The sequence below is a fragment of the Aspergillus uvarum genome (assembly GCF_003184745.1).
Source record: "Aspergillus uvarum CBS 121591 unplaced genomic scaffold BO82scaffold_16, whole genome shotgun sequence".
In the NCBI taxonomy this organism is placed as follows: domain Eukaryota; kingdom Fungi; phylum Ascomycota; class Eurotiomycetes; order Eurotiales; family Aspergillaceae; genus Aspergillus; species Aspergillus uvarum.
In genome coordinates, this window is record NW_020291313.1 from 267,442 (window position 1) to 284,936 (window position 17,495).

At 51.9% G+C, this 17,495-nt stretch overlaps 6 protein-coding genes across 6 annotated transcripts; 2 read left to right on the forward strand and 4 right to left on the reverse strand.

The window, feature by feature from the left end:
• Window positions 1–491: 491 nt before the first annotated feature.
• BO82DRAFT_373242 (uncharacterized protein) lies at window positions 492–3,140 on the forward strand (the record flags this gene model as incomplete). The annotated part of the gene is made up of 5 exons (XM_025637360.1): window positions 492–678; window positions 757–998; window positions 1,059–1,315; window positions 1,882–1,963; window positions 2,004–3,140. The coding sequence occupies 5 exons, from the start codon at window positions 492–494 to the stop codon at window positions 3,138–3,140; spliced, it is 1,905 nt and encodes a 634-aa protein (XP_025493689.1).
• A 59-nt stretch (window positions 3,141–3,199) lies between these two features.
• On the reverse strand, window positions 3,200–5,496 carry BO82DRAFT_352906 (putative RSC complex subunit Sfh1). Its single transcript, XM_025634818.1, has 4 exons — window positions 4,902–5,496; window positions 3,652–4,818; window positions 3,497–3,581; window positions 3,200–3,429 (listed from the first exon to the last, which is right to left on the reverse strand). The coding sequence occupies exons 1-4, from the start codon at window positions 5,240–5,242 to the stop codon at window positions 3,331–3,333; spliced, it is 1,692 nt and encodes a 563-aa protein (XP_025493690.1). The 5' UTR covers window positions 5,243–5,496; the 3' UTR covers window positions 3,200–3,330.
• A 20-nt stretch (window positions 5,497–5,516) lies between these two features.
• BO82DRAFT_42165 (uncharacterized protein) lies at window positions 5,517–5,938 on the reverse strand. The gene has a single exon (XM_025640179.1). The coding sequence runs from the start codon at window positions 5,843–5,845 to the stop codon at window positions 5,582–5,584; it is 264 nt and encodes an 87-aa protein (XP_025493691.1). The 5' UTR covers window positions 5,846–5,938; the 3' UTR covers window positions 5,517–5,581.
• On the reverse strand, window positions 5,695–11,466 carry BO82DRAFT_430946 (dipeptidyl-peptidase III). The gene is made up of 9 exons (XM_025640649.1): window positions 11,202–11,466; window positions 10,254–11,133; window positions 9,079–10,188; window positions 7,179–7,776; window positions 7,076–7,112; window positions 6,871–7,006; window positions 6,432–6,784; window positions 6,110–6,374; window positions 5,695–6,053 (listed from the first exon to the last, which is right to left on the reverse strand). Exons 1-9 carry the CDS (start codon window positions 11,327–11,329, stop codon window positions 6,033–6,035), a joined length of 3,528 nt encoding a protein of 1,175 aa, XP_025493692.1. The 5' UTR covers window positions 11,330–11,466; the 3' UTR covers window positions 5,695–6,032.
• A 416-nt stretch (window positions 11,467–11,882) lies between these two features.
• BO82DRAFT_390898 (putative protein kinase Scy1) lies at window positions 11,883–15,431 on the reverse strand. Its single transcript, XM_025638538.1, has 2 exons — window positions 13,518–15,431; window positions 11,883–13,454 (listed from the first exon to the last, which is right to left on the reverse strand). The coding sequence occupies exons 1-2, from the start codon at window positions 14,968–14,970 to the stop codon at window positions 12,130–12,132; spliced, it is 2,778 nt and encodes a 925-aa protein (XP_025493693.1). The 5' UTR covers window positions 14,971–15,431; the 3' UTR covers window positions 11,883–12,129.
• Window positions 15,432–15,838: 407 nt separating this feature from the next.
• BO82DRAFT_363375 (branched-chain amino acid aminotransferase, cytosolic) lies at window positions 15,839–17,277 on the forward strand (the record flags this gene model as incomplete). The annotated part of the gene is made up of 3 exons (XM_025636897.1): window positions 15,839–16,070; window positions 16,145–17,204; window positions 17,265–17,277. The coding sequence occupies 3 exons, from the start codon at window positions 15,839–15,841 to the stop codon at window positions 17,275–17,277; spliced, it is 1,305 nt and encodes a 434-aa protein (XP_025493694.1).
• Between the last annotated feature and the right edge of the window lie 218 nt (window positions 17,278–17,495).

A 17,495-nucleotide genomic window follows, 5' to 3' on the forward strand; every position in this document is an offset into this window, starting at 1 on the left:
TCCAAAGGCTTTGTGAAAGTGTTTCAGGGTTCCCCGTCCTTCACCCATTGTGTCTATTATTGTCTTTGTTACCCTCCTTATGGAAGCCTCATTCAATGGTGACCCTATACCTGCCTGCCTGTTCTAGGGCTGAGCTACCCATAACCCATAACACCAAGCAGTCACTACCGACACCGTCAGATCTCCAAGCCCGAGACTCCCAGCTCTCTTTAACACCCTCTTCGACCTCGTGGTCCTCTTCTCTTTCTCCCTACTGATTTCCATCAGATAGTCTCCGGCTGCTGGTCCAGTCTTTATTTCCTTTCTTCCTCTGCCTTGGCCTTCTCGTTCAAGTACCTTTTCTTCTTCTCAGTGTTTCGTTCCAGTTTCGCTTTTGAAGAAGACCATAATACCCATACATAACTCATACACACCTGGCTGGCACAGACTTGATCCAGCTTCTCGGCTAGAGCCTGAGATCTTTCCTTTTCTTAACCTTTGACCCAAGCATGATGGCCTCACTGCAAGAATCCTTGGCGGGTCCAGGATATGTGATTCTCAATGCCATTCGCGTCATCAATATAATCGTCTTTCTGGACATCATCGCTGCCAGTGCGGTGATGTTGGTGAAGATCTCGCTGTTGACCAGCTTTTTCTTCTTCGAGGCAGTCTCTCGTGTGGCTACGGCAGGAGTTAGCAGTAAGTACTTGGCCTCGATTCTATCCCCGTTATTACTCTGTACCCAAGTGAAAAGTTGCTGACTTGCACGGTGACTAGTCTTCCTCATTATCTCTGAGCTCCCCATCTTGCGCGGCTACTTTGACCGCAATTGGCCGTTACTAGGGCAGGAGTCGGGATTCATTACCCTGGCAATCGCAATGCTGGTACTGGGGATGGAGGTGTTGGGCGACCTCAACACGAAGGCGACAAGCCAGGAGTCACTGGGGATGCCGTTCTGGCGCCTCGTCCTCTCCGCTGGTATCTTATCCGTGATCATGAGCGTGATCAATGTGGCTGCGGTAAGCCGACTCCTACAACCCTTGAGCTGACACAGTTGCTAACGATTCCATCTCTGATAGAGCTTCGTGTTTTCTGACCGTGACATCGGAGTCAGCGCACGACATGTCCGTCTCTATGGAGCAGTGGCGCCCCAGAAAGTGGTATCGCGAGCTGGAAGCCAACGATCATTCCAGCTGAGCATGAAGCGGGAGGAATCTTTGCCAACATACAGCCCGCAAAGCTCGGTGCGGAGACACATGTCTCAGCGGACTAGCACTCGCTTTCCACTCAAGATCTCCCCACCACTTAATCCGATCAATATCAGCGACGCGGCATCGTCCAAATACTCGAGGGACTCGGCTGGAGTTACAATCCCAGACCTTTCGCATCATCCAGCAATGCAAGCAGGACGCATATAACACACTACATCAGCGAGGATAACTTGTTGGCAGTCGGACGTCGATACTTTCTGGTTGAGCGGAGCATACACAATGGCGTTGGTACAAGTAGCGGCTAAGAGATATCCACTTCCACTTTGTTGTTTTTTTTTTCTTTTTTTTCTTTTGCGAACTTCGAAAGTCTATATATATAATTAAAAGTAGCAAGCCATTGACAATCGTCGTAATGGTAACTACTTAGTATACTCAGTACCGATTCATGATGGTAAGTGAACTTCGGAGCCCTGATTATTATTGTATGAGTATTCTATAGTTGCTGGTCCCTCTTGATTGGCGGACCGCGGGCACTGCCGCTTGGCGCCGGCGGGCGACCTTATCGCCTCCAGCCAGGCCGGCACTTTGAGGCCACCTGGAACACTGCAACGCATCTGCTTCAAAAGAAAGAGCAAGTGGTTGTCCGCTCGATGCGACAACTTCCCTCGCACCACACAAGACATTGACAAAGATGGTTGAACTCGGGATCTCGTTTGCAACGTATGTATCACCTACCCTACCCCCCACCCCCCCAATCCACCCTTTTTTACATTGTCAATAACCAACACGAATCCCGGCAACCACAGCATCAAGTCATTCCTCATCTTCTTCGCGCCCATCATAATCCCACGCGCCATCAACCTCTACCGCAGCCTGCGCGTATCGATAGCGACCAGACCGCCGCCTCGACCGATCCCCCACGATGCCGCGCGCGCGCTGAATCTCCTCTTCTTCTCCATCACCTTCTTCTTCCTGCTCAGCCTGCCCTTCAGCCCGCGGGCCCCACCGCAGAGCATCTTCACGCTCACGCACTCGCGCATCAACACGGCCAGCGACGTGCTGTTCGCGCGCCTGGCGCGCCTGCGACCGGAGAACACCCTGACGGCGACCGACCTGCTGCTGAAGACGAAACTCACCTCGCTGCCGGCGCGCAAGCTCTACCTGCGCTTCGGCCCGGACGCCCTGGCCCGCTGCCAGTTCTGCTCGCTCGACAACCCCACCACCTACATCCTCTACTACCTCCCGAGCCACGTCCTGCTCCCGCACCTGTTCCACCTGGCCATCCTGGGCGCCGCCACCGCCGCGCCGCTCACGGGCCCGGACGCCAGCCGCTGGCGCAACAAGTTCACGCTCGCCGGCGCCGCCCTGGCCCTGCTGGATCTCTACCTGGTCTTCCGCTACGATCCCGTGCAGACCGGGCCCGCGGCCCTGCGCGCCGGCCTCTCCGTCCCCACCGCCGCGTACTACCAGCTGGGCCTGCTGCGGCCGCTCGCCTTCGCCGTTGTGGATGGGGTCGGTGCGCTGCTGATCTACCTCGCCGCCTCCCGGCGGTTCTTCTACGCGCCGCCGTCCCAGGCCGAGCAGGTCGCCCAGCTGGTCTCCACGGCGCTGTCCGCGCTCGGCGGCGCCACATCCAAGCTGCACGCCCTGAGCGTCACCCGCAGCACGGTCGTGCGCGACAGGGTGCTCAAGGATCGCGACGATGCCTACTGGCGGACCGTGGTGGCGCTGCATGTCGACAACCCGGCGCTCCGGGCGAGCGAAGATGGGCCTGGGGCGCCGGCTGCCTCGTCGGCGGCACCGATCTCGATCTGGGAGGAAGAGGAGGTGGTTCGTGCCATGTCGCGCGCCATGGCTGGGCAGGGTGGGGTGGAGATGGCCAAGTTGGGGATGGACGCTGCGGAGTATGTCAATACCATCACCAAGGGGCTGGATGGTGCTGGTCAGTAGAGCGGAACGGGTTTGCCTGGGAAATTTGTGCGTGGTCAAATATGGAGCAAGTTGGTTTGGCCAGAGTTTATGCTCTTGTTATATTAGATAATTAATCTGTTCCTCATCATGAATCAAATCCCCCGTCAAGTGAATTCATCTCTCTGGACGGTGAATTCTTGTCATATTCACCTCATGCTAAACCCAGATACTACCGTCCAATTGGCATATCATGGCGATGCAGATCTCTTGACCACTCCGGCGCAATCTTATCCCGTTCGTACAGCAACCCACAGTTGTGACAGAGCGTCTGTTTGATCGATGCAGGTCAGCTGGGAACGCAACCGAGTCAAAGGGAGTTAATGTATCTTTCTTACCCTTGGGCCCGTCGGTCCGTCTCGTACAGCCCAGACTGCCGTACCCCATACCAAGCAATTCGTGCACCGCCAATTTTGTCGCTCCCTGCCGATCGGGGGTTAGTGATGTGACAACCGCAAAGGCATCGCAGATGAGGGATAGAGAGACGACAGACCATTCCGAAAGTGTTCCACCACCTCCACCGTAACCTGCACCGGACCCGGTATCTGGTGTGCCTCGACCCCCGGGCGTTCCGCCCCGACCAGCCGGGCTCAGACTACGGAACCGCCTCTTGCGCTTGCTCCTCTCGCCTCTGCCCAAGGGAGTTTCACTGTCGACATCGAAATAGCCACTTCCTTGTCGGGAAGCCTCTGGTGTGATGCCCGCAGTTGAAGAGAATCTGGCAGTCTCTCGCCGAAGACGTCTGATTTGCCGCTCACGGTCGCCTTCGCGCTTCTCAATCTCCTCCTTGGACAGAGTTTCGACCTTTGGTTCCCAATCATCACCCAGCCCTTCAGGGTCATATCGCCAGCCCGCCTCGGCCCCATTGGCCGCTTGGTTGTCAATCTCGTTTCCGTAGCCACCCATGCTACTAATCAGCCCGCCACTTTCACACACTTCTTTCTTCAGCTTGAGGACTGCCTCGTAAATGCCATGGGCAATGGTTCCTACCCATTCTCCACCGAGGCCTAGATCCGCGCAGGTGATCCTAGCGAACTCCTCCGCCATGCCGGGAGGATGCAACAGTGACCATTCGAATTTGTCGGTGTACAGTTTGTTCTGCAAGTTGATGTTCAGATTGATCATGCATCTGTATGCGTCATCGGGATTCAATAAACTGTCATTGATCAACGGTTCCTTCGTCACCGTCACCTGGTTGGCTCTGCTGTCGGGGGTCGCGCCGTAGGTTAGAGTGGGTGTGGCAGACACATCCCTTGACATGGCTGACGGCAAAGCAGCTGGTTTGCTTGGGACGCTTTGAAACAAGGGATGCAGTGCAACACCGGCGTATTCTTCCAATTGTTGACGTATTTGGTTGCTGATGGCCATCGTCATCGCCTGCGGGTTGGGCAAATCCATGTCGCGAACAAACCCGATTGCGAATTCTTCGGGGGTGGCGAGAGCTTCGTGGAGGTTCCAAAGAAAAGTATCCTTGATTCGGTAGGCTGGTAATGGGTCCTGCTTTCGATATGCAGGTAGGGTGGTTGTGATTCCAGGATCGAGCATGGTTCGCGGCTGGGGAAACGCTTCGAGAGGCTGATGCGCAGGGACCTCCAAGTCAATTCGAATGGGTATAAGGGTGAGAGGTAGTTGCGCCTGGATCTGCAATTGATCGGCACAGCTGGACGAGGCGCAAAGGGAACCGTAGAGTTAGCGCTTGCAAAGAAACCCGTCTGAAGCGGAAAAGGTGAGGTCTGAACATACGCTGGTCGCAACATTCGCTTGATCATCCAGTCACGGAATACCCCTTGAACCTCCACAGGAGCATGTACCTCTTTCCCCAGCTTTTCCGCCAAAGGGACCTTGTCGAAAGTCGAATCCTCTCGTCGGAGACTCCGTAGCCCCGTGGGACGCCGAGGACCTTCACTGTCATCAAATTCCTCATCATCAAAGCCGTCTTCTGCATAATTGATGGCCGCAGTTCCTCGCTTGGTTCGCGGCGCCGGACCGGCCTGACTTGGCGCGATTACGGGCGTAAGTAAGGCGTTTCCGTATTGGCGTAGACGCGGAGGATAAGATGTGATGTAGCCTCTGAGAGGGGACATGTTGGCCATATAGCTGGTCAAAGACATGTCCCTTTCAGTCACTGCAAAAGTCGACTGGCGAACAGATTCACCAATGTTTGAACGCGATAAAGGGAAGAAGCGACTGTTGCCGACAACAGTAGAAAACCGTGGATATGGAAAGTAGACCCAGGATCGCAAGTCGAGAGGAATGCGCACCGGCAAGTTGGTTTGCGCGACAAAGTGAACGGAGTGGAAATGGTTGTAATCAAAATGATGCTAAAGGCCCTCTAGACGGTGATCGCGGTCGACCTCCGCCTTTTCTGGTCGTCGCGCTTTGCCGGCAGAGATTCCCCCAGGCCGGCGCTAGTCCTTTTCCAGTCAAAACACGCACGTGATGATATGTGATGATCTTGCTCGCATCTCCATCAGTGACGTTAGCAGATCTGCTTGCGCTGATAAAACAAAAGTAAGAAGTCTATATGATTTCATTTGAATTCTGATGTGGTTTTGAGCGTGTAGCCTGTAATGGCCCTGAAGCCCTTTCACCTTGTAAGGAGGCGACGCTTCCAGCCTACCTTGTTGAGAATTATTACAAAGTCTCACAAGCAATGCTAAAGACCTACCTAAGAAGCGAAGGCCCATTTCCCTTGCGTACCATGCTGCAATTGAGCAGACTCGGACTCCATTGGGAGTCGCCAACTTCACATGTGGGAGATCTAACACGCACCAACAACGTCGGGAGACAAATGCAATTTACGGCTAAGGACAATCGATATAGATGCTTGGGGAAGTATAATAAACAAGAAAGAGAAGAAATTACTGCATCTGGCTACCGGAGCCCAATTACGCTCTGCAACATCGTCAGCCAAGCTCATATAGATCCGGAATTCTGCGGGAAAGTCTTACCATTTCCAGTGTCCATACTCGCCGAATCCAGATTTTAACCTTGCCGTCTACCCCTTCAACATCATGTAGCTCAACGCCTTCCCACCAACATCTTCTTGCTGGTTTCCGCCAAAAGAGAAGGAGCTTTTGAGCCATTCCCACCGCGTTGTTATTCTCCAGATCACTTCGAATGTCTGTTCGAAGCTTGGCTAATGCCAAGCTACAAATGACTGCCTTATTAGGCTCCGGAGCACGGTGGCCCCATCGATCATCACGATCAAAGCCGCTGAATATCATTAGCATGCGCTGATTTCCTTGGGCATGAGAAATGTGGAGAGCTTACCCTGCAGTGAGCATCTCAATCAGGTGTTGCTCCGTTGAACCTGCTTCGTCGCTTTTCCTCAAACCAGAGAATATTCCATCCTGCTTCAGCAGAGCTTTCGCAGCCGCACGCTTGACTTCCATCATCTCTGCATGATCTATGTCAGGGCGAGGAGGTATCGCGTAGAAGTCTAAATCTTCGCGCAAGACAATGATGCCAGCCCGATCTTGAAGCATGTCCCTGGCAGATGCCTGCATGGAATCGGGAGCGATATCCACATCTTGGGAGGTCGAAGGGGAAGGCGAAGAAGACGGAATCGACTGGGCAACCGAGCGGAAGAAATCCAGCATATACTGTAAAGAAGCCGGATCGTACTGGAGATGACAATATGAGATATAGGGCCCGAGGGACTGTGGAGCCAGGGTCAAGGCCACAGGTACGCCGGCTAGGAATCACTTACGTCAACAGGGTAGATGTCACCTTCATGGAAAGTGCCCATATGTCCATCAGGGAGGAGGCCGTTCGGAAACAGTGACAGAAGAACAAATTCCGGCAACGTCAACAGTTCATCGCGGGAAAGTGTAAATCGAGTACCTCTTCGGGCATGTCAGTGCCACGGGATCAAGACGCTAACTGCTTGCGAAGAGAAGAATAAATGCGCATACCTAAGGTCTAGAGTAATGTGCTCATCGCCACCAATGTCTGCAGGTGGCACGAATCAGCCGTGGACTGTTTGACTGGGTGCAGAGAATCAAGGAAGTTGCATACCTCCTAATGTATTGATCGGCGGCCCTCCAGCCTGTTGTACCTGGGTGATGATACTCGACGCGCCTCCTGCGGCAGCCATGACGTACGTGAAAGATTCGAGTGGACTTGATCCTTCGGTATATGGTGGAGGAGGCTCGCCGTCTTCCGCTGACTTCGCTGAGGAATCTGGTTTGGTGTCTCGAGAGAGCGAGGCTTTAACTTCGGCGACTAAAGATGTTGATGGTTCCGGTCTGAGATGCTCGTCGACTAGGGGAGTAACGAGAGCTGGGGTGAGGGCGGAGCCGGACGGGGTGACAGGGCCCTTTGCGCGATTGGAATCAGACGCCGCGATGAAAACTAGAGACGAGAAAGGAGGAGGGTTGGACGAAAAGAAGCTGGAAGTGGAAGCCTCCGAGCAAGGAGAGTGGGGTGGTGGTGCAGTATAGAAGTCGTCCTCGTCCTGGTCTTCCTCCGTTACGGAGTCCGTCGTTCGATGATGCGGCCGCGCCGTGGGAGGCGAGCCAGAGGAATTCGGTAACCACGACAAGGTGATGAGGTCTGTGGCAGAATCAGGAGGTGAGCGCTCAGCGTCTGTCGTTGTGAAGAATTTGCCGGTCGTCTACTGGATAGTCGTCGGTCGTAGGAAACTCAGGTATGTGACGATCAGGAGGCGTCTTCTGTGGCTGCCTCGATCTGTATCATTCAAGGTATTGGCACATAACAGTTCAGGTTGGTAGTTAGATTCGACCTTTATGGTTCTATCAGAAAAGAATGCTAGCAAAATCAGAAATAGCGAGATAGCGAGAAAGCAGAATTAGACGGTGGGGGGGGTATCTGTAGACGAATTACTAGTTTGGGCGGAGGTGACACTGAGGAATGTGAAGAGAGAGAGAGTGGAGTGGAAGAAGGAGAAGGAGAGGAGAGGTGGAAAGGCGGCAGGGAGCGTTTAGGGAGGGAGAGCGGGCAGGACAGCAGCAAAGCAGTACGCAGTAATAATAATAATGATAACGGCCCTGAGCGCGCGGGTAACTACTGAGTTACCTCCAAGGAACGTACAGTACTAACTCAGGCGGTACTAGTAAGCTAGGGTATTTAAGGTGATGAAAAGTGGTCGCTCGCCCGTCGCTCGCCCGTCGCTCGCCCCCTGCTCGGTTCCCATTGCATTGACGGTGTAGTGACTGAACATACGAAGTGTGGGTAGTAGTACTGGATGTACCTATGACTATTTTGCCTTCGCGCGACCAAACTCTACCAGGAACCGGCGCTTTTGAGAAGCTAAAAAGCTCCTGCTGAGCCTGGAGAGATGCTTTGTGCAGTCCCTTGTCACATGACCGTTCACTACAATACCCACCATAGTTATCGCGCATGCATACGCCTTACAGCAAAATTAGTAGAGACTGATTCGTGCTTTGGATTCTATACTAGAGATAGAGTAGCGTATATCTCACCTCTATCTTCAGTATCATTTTCTACTCATCTTCAGAGCTGCTTTCCTGGGCTGCTTACCTTAAATAGTAGCTTACTTAGTTACTTGAACTACTAAGTTACCAAATTAAAGCTAACTTGCCTTAGCCGCTTGGTTTGATATACATCTTATGAAACCTTGCTCGCACGTACTCTTCCTACTCGTATGAACCACCGCGCTTGTGCTTACTTGTACCGCAAGCGCTACTGTAGATTGCCCTGGTGGCCTGCTTTAATGGCTTACTTCAACCGCCAGGGCTGCTTGCCTTGACGGCTTGCCTTGAGTATAGACTGGCGTGAGCCATATTTACCGCTTGATTTGGTTGTTTGACAAACTTTGAACCTCACATGCTCTACATGCATTGGACACAGGCTGATTATGATTCATCCGATGGCCGGGACCTAGTGTATAGAACAAGCATGATACCGATGCTGTCCGCAGACGGAATGTTTAAACATCGCGCTCGACGTAACTCTGGATGATACCCTCGAGGGTAGGTTCGTACTCTTTGAGTGTCACCTCGTCTCCGTCGAGGATGGTGTTCGCCTGGACGAAGATCTTGCGAGGAACCTTATTCTTCAACACCACCTCGCGGACTTCGTTGCCCCACCACGCATCGACGGATGTGATCTCATCATAGAGCTTCTTGCCTGAGGCGAAGTCTGCAGTGCTCTTGTACACATGCAATTTCTGCAGGTATTTCTCCACAGCAGGTCGGCCATGTGACAGAATCTTCGACCGATCCAGATGAATCTCGAGATCGGAAAGATCCGGTTTGCTGTAGGAAAGCTTGACGAAATCGTCACCAGCATCGAGGAAGGTTCGTAAGATACTGTAGCGGGCCTGCATGTGAGCCTGTCCCCACTTCTGGGTCTTGGGATCCCAAAATTCGAGCGCAACCAAACCGGCACGAGCCATCGACAAGTATCCCGCAAAGAGGACATCGCCAGCATCGTTCGCAAGGTCCACCTGGCCGTCACCAAACCCAAAGAGCTTCAGAATCTCAAAGTCGCAACTAAGCACCATTGCAACGCATTCTGCACGACACTCCTCGTAAGACGAAGAGACGGCCCCGAACACGGAGCCCCAAGTTTGGCCAGGCTTGTACCATGTCGTGACAGGCTTGTTAGTCACTGGACTTACAGGAGGGTTGGAAAGGTCGAAATTGTATTTTCCAGCAGACGTCTCTTGCAGCAGCTTTCCAGTTCCATGACCAAGCAGCTCATGAATGCCAACCTGAACCTCAAACGCAGCATCACGGTTTTCGCTGTATACTTTGAGGTCTTTAGCGGCGATGAATGGGATGGGCTCGTTGGGGGCTTTAGCACTCAGAACGTTCCCAAGGGAAACGTTCTTGAACCCAAGTGTTTGCCGAATGTCATCATAATTGGGGAGGTTTATTCCAGCGGGGAGGCCAGAGCATTGGAAGCTCAACACCTCCAGAGACGTGAAGTCGGGGCTGAGAAACTTATCCTTCTCAAACTCTTTACTCCACGGTAATTTAGGAATCATGGTCTCGGCACTGTCAACCAGCTTGCCGAAAGCGCGGGTTCGCTCCAAATTGACCTGTTCGAGTTAGCCAGTGAACCAACGTGTCATACATCAATCACATGTTGAGCAGAAACTCGTACCAGCGCAACAAATCCTTCCCATTCTCCTCTCACCCCATGCGGATCCCTGTAGGTTTCGACGAAACCCACATTGGTCTCTAATATTGGCTTCTGATCCTTTACCCAGATCCGCTGGCTTTCCTTGAATGCCTCGATAGAGCCAGAACCAAATGAGAGAGCGTAGGCATCTAACATCCGCTTCTGATTATCGTTGGCAGCATACAGCGAAGCCTGCTTGATACTGTGAGCGACTTTTGCCATCTCCTCTCGATAGTCACCAAAGACGAGGCGAAGCTTGTGGCCCTTCAGCTTGCCATCGAGATCGAAGCTATCGACATCGCCCAAATCTCGGTCCCGTGCCGGGGGTGACGAAACACCGGAAGCGATTAGAAGTTCGAAATCCCCAGTCTCTGTTTTCTTCAGTCGCGTATTCTCCAACGGCAGCCCTTTTTGCTCCAAAAAGTCACCGACGGCTGTGATTTCTTCTTTGGTGATTGATGGCGAATCAGGATAATATGTAGTCATATGGTTTCCCTCTGTGTAACCCAGGTGCATACGCGATTGTACATCTGTCTCATAAATGCCACCTCCTGTGCTGTTGGCCCGACTGAAGGCGTCCTTTGTCTGGGGGGAGGTAGAAGCTAAAGCTTGGAAGGCCTCAGCAGGCAAGCGGGGGATAAACTTCGAGTCGCCAAAGCCCTTGTAGTTGCCACAATTGCCGAGGAACTGGGCAGCATATTCTAGGAAGTAGCGAAGATGCTCGTCGCTGACATCGGTTCTCCGAGCGAGATCGGTCCAGTCTCCATTGCAGGCCCGGTGAAGTTCAACGATGAGGTCATAGATGGGTTCTGACTCTGGGGAAACCTGGCGAAGGGTGATTCGAGTTCCTTCAAAGGCGGCGCTAGAGAGAAGTTGCCCATGTTAGCTTCACCGGGACGTGGCCGCTCTGATAGAAAGTTGGCAGCGAACCGGCTCATATAATGCGCGTATTTACGCAGCTTTGCATCCTTTAGATTATCGAAATGTGTCTTGATTTCTAAGCGCACTACTGAGGGCGGCGAGTCAGCCAAATAGTGTTGCTTCACTTTGTCATCCATGTTGATCGGCGGTGATGATGTTGATGTTGATGTTGATGTTGATGTTGATGTTGATGTTGATGTTGTCGTTGCTGTTACTAAGAGTTCTGCACTGCCAAGGGGAATTGTAGAGGACAGGTTGCTGGGCCGGGACGAAGAGGAGCACCGGATGGGATAGTAAGGATTGAGGGGTAAGTGCGGTAATCGGAAGCAAGAGGGGTGGCGGTGGGCCGACGGGAAGCGCCTCCAGGCGCTTCGAAGAGAGTGCATTTGTAGCAACTCGCCAGCCCGGGGTGTTTGAGCTGAGTTCCTCCCCGACGCCCGTCACCTTTCAAGTCCAAGCTTTCTACGATTGAGGGTGCTTGGCAGAAGTGGAGCTTTGGGCTACTCCCTCTGAAAGGTCCACTCTGTTCGGTCAGCGTACCGCGTACTAGTCTAGGTGCTCCGTAGATATATTCTTTTAGTAAATATACTCATATACATAGTCGTGAGATACCTCACTAAGCCTTGGTCAGCCAATTCTATGGGTGCAAAGCTTCTGAGAGAAACTTGATATGTACTGGATAGCAATCTTTTTGGATCAGCTATTGCCATACCTCGTAACATATGCAGAACAGCCGGAGGCCACTTGTTTTGTTTTGTTTTTGTTTTTTTCCTGCCAGTCCAAGTCGTACGTTACAATTATAATCGGGTAGTGTATGTGGGCAAATTATATGCATTTGTGGTGCTTGCAATCACACATCCAGCGACTCGGTAGAATATCGAACACTGAAGGTTGGAAGAAGACGAACGGATTCACGCAACAACACAGGTCGTACATCTCATAGCAAACTCTCATACTTGTCAAGGCCCTGTTTTTGCATCCCTTGCGGTGGAACTGAAGTATTGCTAAAGGAAGCAGTGGGTGGGATATTACCACTGAAAGGGGATCGCACGGGATTCGGCGCTGCAGTGGGGTTCGTCAGGGAGCCAACTTGGCCCAGCCCGGCTGGCGGGGGAGGAATTGAGAACGCGGCATAGTTGGGAGTAGATTGCGATCCTTGTCCAGAGATGCCATTGTTGACCCTGAGACCGGACAAGGATCCTAAGCCATTGCTCGAAGCCCTTGACCCCGGAAGAGGCTGTTGAGGGTTTGAGGAACTCGGTGAGGTCCAAGATTGAAGGGCGGGAGGAGAAATCGGCAACGTAGGAGCTGCTGGAGTTGAGGGCGAGTTTGTTCTAGCAGCAGGTTGCAAGGAGGGAAAGGAGCTCAGGTTGTAATCCGGTGTGACCGACCGCATGCTGAAATTTGATAGTGTTGGTAGCATGCTTCCTTTGGAAACAGGGCTAGCAACGCTTGGCGACCAGGATGTCCCGGTGGATGAAGTGCTTGCAATGGGAGGTCGTTTTGTTGCGGGCTCTGCAGAGGCAGTACTCCATAGATCGGTATCTTGACCATTGAGGCTGTTAGGTTTCCGTCCCAGGACCAGACGCTCAAAGGTCTCTTGTGCATCGGCGCTAGTTTGATCCAAGTCACCTGCCGATTGGGAAAATCCTACTGCACTAGTCTGAAACTTGGTATTGTCGCCTGCCGAAGAAAGTTCCTGCAGCTTCTTTGTCTGCTCACGTTCAACTTTCGAGGAAAGATCTTTGATCAAGCGCATGAAACCGCCGAATTGGCGAAGATCGAGGAGAGGTCCGAGGCTGAAGCTCCATAAGACTGGGAGAAGTTCCAAAGCAAGGAACTCAGTATCTGCCACTGTTCCAACTTGTCGGAACACATTCAGTGCTGCCATCATGACAGCTGGCTCTTTTGTTTTGATGGCCTTCAGTGATGGAACAAGTTTCTCTTGTATCGTGTACTTGTCCAGAATCGATGACTTACTCGACTGCGGTACGCTGCCTGGGCCAACACCCGTCAAGTCATCTCCTAAAGCTTCTTCAGAGTTCACAGTACCGCCACAGAGAACAGCAAACGCCTCCAAGCAGCGCACTTTAATGGCAAGGCTATTCGTGCGACTGAAGGTTGCAGCAATCGGCGGAAAGACCTCATTCTTGACAGTGCTAAAGTCGAGAACGGGTAGAATGACGGGAAGACATTTGATTGCACCATCTACCAACGAATGTGTCGGTGAGTCAAGTCCCAGGCGGATCAAGGGCAAAATATCTGTTCAAATTAGAATCCGGTCATGTCACATAGGCACATCGGAAACTTTGACACATAACTGACCTTCCTTAAACTCCTTCCCGGAGCAATTTTTAGCAACAATGTTCATGTTTTCCAGGACCACCATCAACCCTGCATCCTTCTTGGAGTCACGCTCCTGGTGAGCCCCCTTGTCAGCCGGAAAGGTCTCTTTCAGCTGAGGTATTACCCTATCGGGGAATATGCGCCGCGCACTGGGGATGCGTTGAAGGATGGCAAAAACATTGCCTAAGACAAGAGGAAGAAGCTCACGATCCTTCATCTCGTCTAACAGAGCTCCCAAGACTTTTCTTTCCAATACAGACACTGGGAACTCGGGTAATACTCGTTGCAAGCCGCGCATGAATTGCGATTTCTCATTCGGGTTCTTTGCTGGCAGAGACTCCAGGAAATGGATTGTTGAAACCAGAATATTGTCGAAGTAGGGGGATTGCTGGAATTCTCGAGCATTTAGTCGCTGGGCTGGCCTTCGAGTTATCAATCTGGGTAGTACATGAGTGAGGATGTCTCTTGGTATTGTGCCCGAACACAAGAAATTGTTGCCTTGAGAAGGGGTGGTGGAGGAAGAGCTAAGGAGCTTCTTGTATGTGTTCACATTTGAGTGTGTCTGCAATGGAGATACATGGGGTGAGTTATAGAGCGCCACAATCACTAGACCAAGTGAGAAAAGGTCGGCGGCGGGTGTGACATTGGAGTCTAACACAAAGTCTGGAGAGGTATAGTCCATGTTCAACTGGACTGACGTTGGTAAGCGGGGATCTTGATAGAGCACTTCTGACAAGGCAAGTGGTGGAAGCGTCGGTCGTGAATCCGATGCAGTTAGCGGGCCAGCGAACCCAAGCCCAGAGATCTTCCAGTCCGATTTAGCATTGATGAAGACGGCTTCAGGATTAAGATTTCCGTGAACGAGCCCTGCCGATTCGTGCAGAAACTCGAGACCTTTTGCCACTTGCAACAGACCTTTCTGGATTTCTAGCTCATCAAGATCAAGATCTCGTCGCCTCCGCGTTCCATCAGGATCCTCCACCATGTAACGGCTAGACCATCCGCGGCGGGCATCAGATGCGGCCCTGGCAGAGCTCTCTTGAGTATCTTTGGCCTGCAAAAGTCCAGCAAGAGAGGCAGTAACCTGTTCAGTAGCAAACATAAGCCCGCCGCCACGTGTTTCTTCCAGAGGTTCTAGAACCTGAAGAACAGAGGGATGTCGAAGGCGTGCAAGAGTGCCGGCTTCTCGCTTCAGTCGCTCAACAACATCTTCCTGCGACTTTTTAGTGGAAGCACTGGAGCGACTGCCTAGCCCGTTTGAACGGGTCTCGAGAACCTTCTTATCGAAGATAAAGATCGAAGCCAATGTGCCTGTGGACTTCTTTTTGCCGTCATGGATCTTCCACGGCCCTGAAACCAAGGTTGGGTGGGGAGAGACTTGATAGTTTGATGTTATGTTAGAGCTCAGAGATTTGAGCGCAGATGAGAACATTTTCGCCTATCAACCCAGATATATAACCGTTTGCGAGCACACAAGACACTATTGACTAATTCCAATGCATCCAAAGCGAAGCTTATGCGGGAGGGCGTATATTCGGGGAATTGAGATATCACGAGCTTGCAAGAGGAATAAAATGATGACGCAGCAATGAATCGGGAAAGGGGGAAGTATATGGATAGGAACAGAATAATTCATGAACTGAGGTTTGAAAAAGGCTCCTCAGTTCAAGAGTAGAGTCAAGGTCGCCGTATTGTTGCTCCAGATTTTCCAAACTCTTTCTCCTCTTCCCTTTCTCTATTCATGCCATGTATGGCATTCCACTTGAATAAGTTAGTTATCATTCGGGCGTGCAGCTGCCCGCCCGAGGCCTATGTCACGTGCACCCCAGGCCTAAATTAGTGGTTGGCCCAGGCAAGCAACTCTTTTACTGACCGCCTTCCTAGAACGATTATTGCCGGGTATCTGTGCCGCTCGACGCCGACGTCGGAACCTTGCCTCCAATAACAGCGCGATAGTCAATTCATCTCAGGGCGAACAAGTCACATAGCTTAGACCCAGCCGTGATCTGTGAGAGTACAATTGATGCCAATTTGACCTGAAAATCGCGGCCTCGTGTTCCAATCTGTGGTCTGGGCCAAAGCCATCTTCAGATACTAAATAGTTCTTCATCTGTGGATCTTCCGGAGTTGCGCCCGGGGTCCGTTGAAAAAGAGTCATCAAGTGCTTTTCTCCGCCTTTTTAAAGCTCCGCAACCGCCTCCCCAAAATAAACCTCAATAGTCTTTGGTGATAGTGCAGCACAGGATTGACTAAGTGTTCTCTACCTCATCATCTTCACATTGTTTGCGGATCACTTCACGATGCGATCTTTCCAGGTTGCCCGTCGTCGGGCGTTACTACAAAGCTTCGTTGCCCCTGGCGCTTCTCAAAACTCCGCACTGAGTCAAGTATGGAAGAGATGCTTCAGCGCAACACCAACTGCTGCTTCCAGATTAGCCGGCCTTGATCCTTCCAAGCTTACAGTCACCAAGACGAGCACGCCCAAAGAGTTGACGGCTGCCAAGGACCTTGTCTTCGGAAAGACATTCACTGGTATGGACATTCTGCATTGGCAATGACCTGACACGGTCCGTTTCTGATTTCCGTTAACATTCTCTCGCTCTTAGATCATATGCTTTCGATTGAATGGACAGCGGCTGATGGCTGGCACACCCCCCAGATCGTTCCGTACCAGAACCTGAGCCTCGATCCCTCAGCCTGTGTGCTTCACTATGCATTCGAGTGCTTCGAAGGTATGAAGGCATACAAAGACAACAAAGGCCAGATCCGACTGTTTCGCCCGAACAAGAATATGGCACGTTTGAACAAGTCGTCTTCCAGAATTGCGTTGCCCACCTTCGACGGCGAGGCTCTGACCAAACTGATCGGAGAATTTGTGAAACTGGACAGCAGATTCATCCCCGAGTTAGTGCAATTACAATTCCTCATCCAGCAGCATTTAGTCATGGCTAACCCCTGCTTTCCTAGTGCTCGAGGATACTCGCTATACCTGCGTCCCACGATGATCGGCACTCAAAAGACTCTTGGTGTCGGACCCCCAGGTTCCGCCCTTCTATTCGTGATCGCAAGCCCTGTTGGTCCTTACTACCCTACCGGCTTCAAGGCTATCTCTCTTGAGGCCACCGACTATGCAGTCCGCGCCTGGCCCGGTGGTGTGGGAGACAAGAAGCTAGGTGCGAATTACGCTCCTTGTGTTCTGCCTCAACTCGAAGCTGCCTCTCGGGGCTTCCAGCAGAACCTTTGGCTCTTTGGAGAAGAGGAATACATCACTGAAGTTGGCACAATGAATCTTTTCGTCGCAATGAAGAACAAAGAAACTGGTCAGAAGGAGCTGGTGACAGCACCATTAGATGGCACAATTCTTGAAGGTGTCACTAGAGATTCGGTGTTGGCTCTGGCAAGGGAAAGATTGGTGCCGAAGGGATGGGCCGTCGCAGAGCGCAAAGTCAGGATGACCGAGCTTGCTGAAGCAGCCCAGGAGGGAAGGCTCATTGAGGTCTTTGGAGCCGGAACCGCAGCTATTGTGAGCCCTGTACGAAAGATTAGCTACAAGGGTGAGCTTGTCGACTGCGGTCTGAAGGAAAACGAGGAGGCTGGGGAAATCGCTTTGCAAATGAAGAACTGGATTGAGGGTATTCAGTATGGTGACGAGGAGCATCCGTGGAGGTGAGAATTCTTCTACCGACCTGAATACGGCTTTTGCAAGACTGCTAACGATTTTCACAGCTACGTCCTATAGAGTCAAACTTAAAAGATAGGAGTTGATATGCTTTATACTATCATTGCGTGCGCATATGTGTGCTTGTGTGTCTTTGTCGTTCCTCATAGACGTATCAAAACGTTTGTTTGGATCAGTATCAAGGGGCGTTGTAGGGCTAATGGCGGTTCTGATGGACTAAAAACATAAGAATAACAATATGTCATGGTCAATTCCTGAGCCTTATCTGAGGCTAGGAC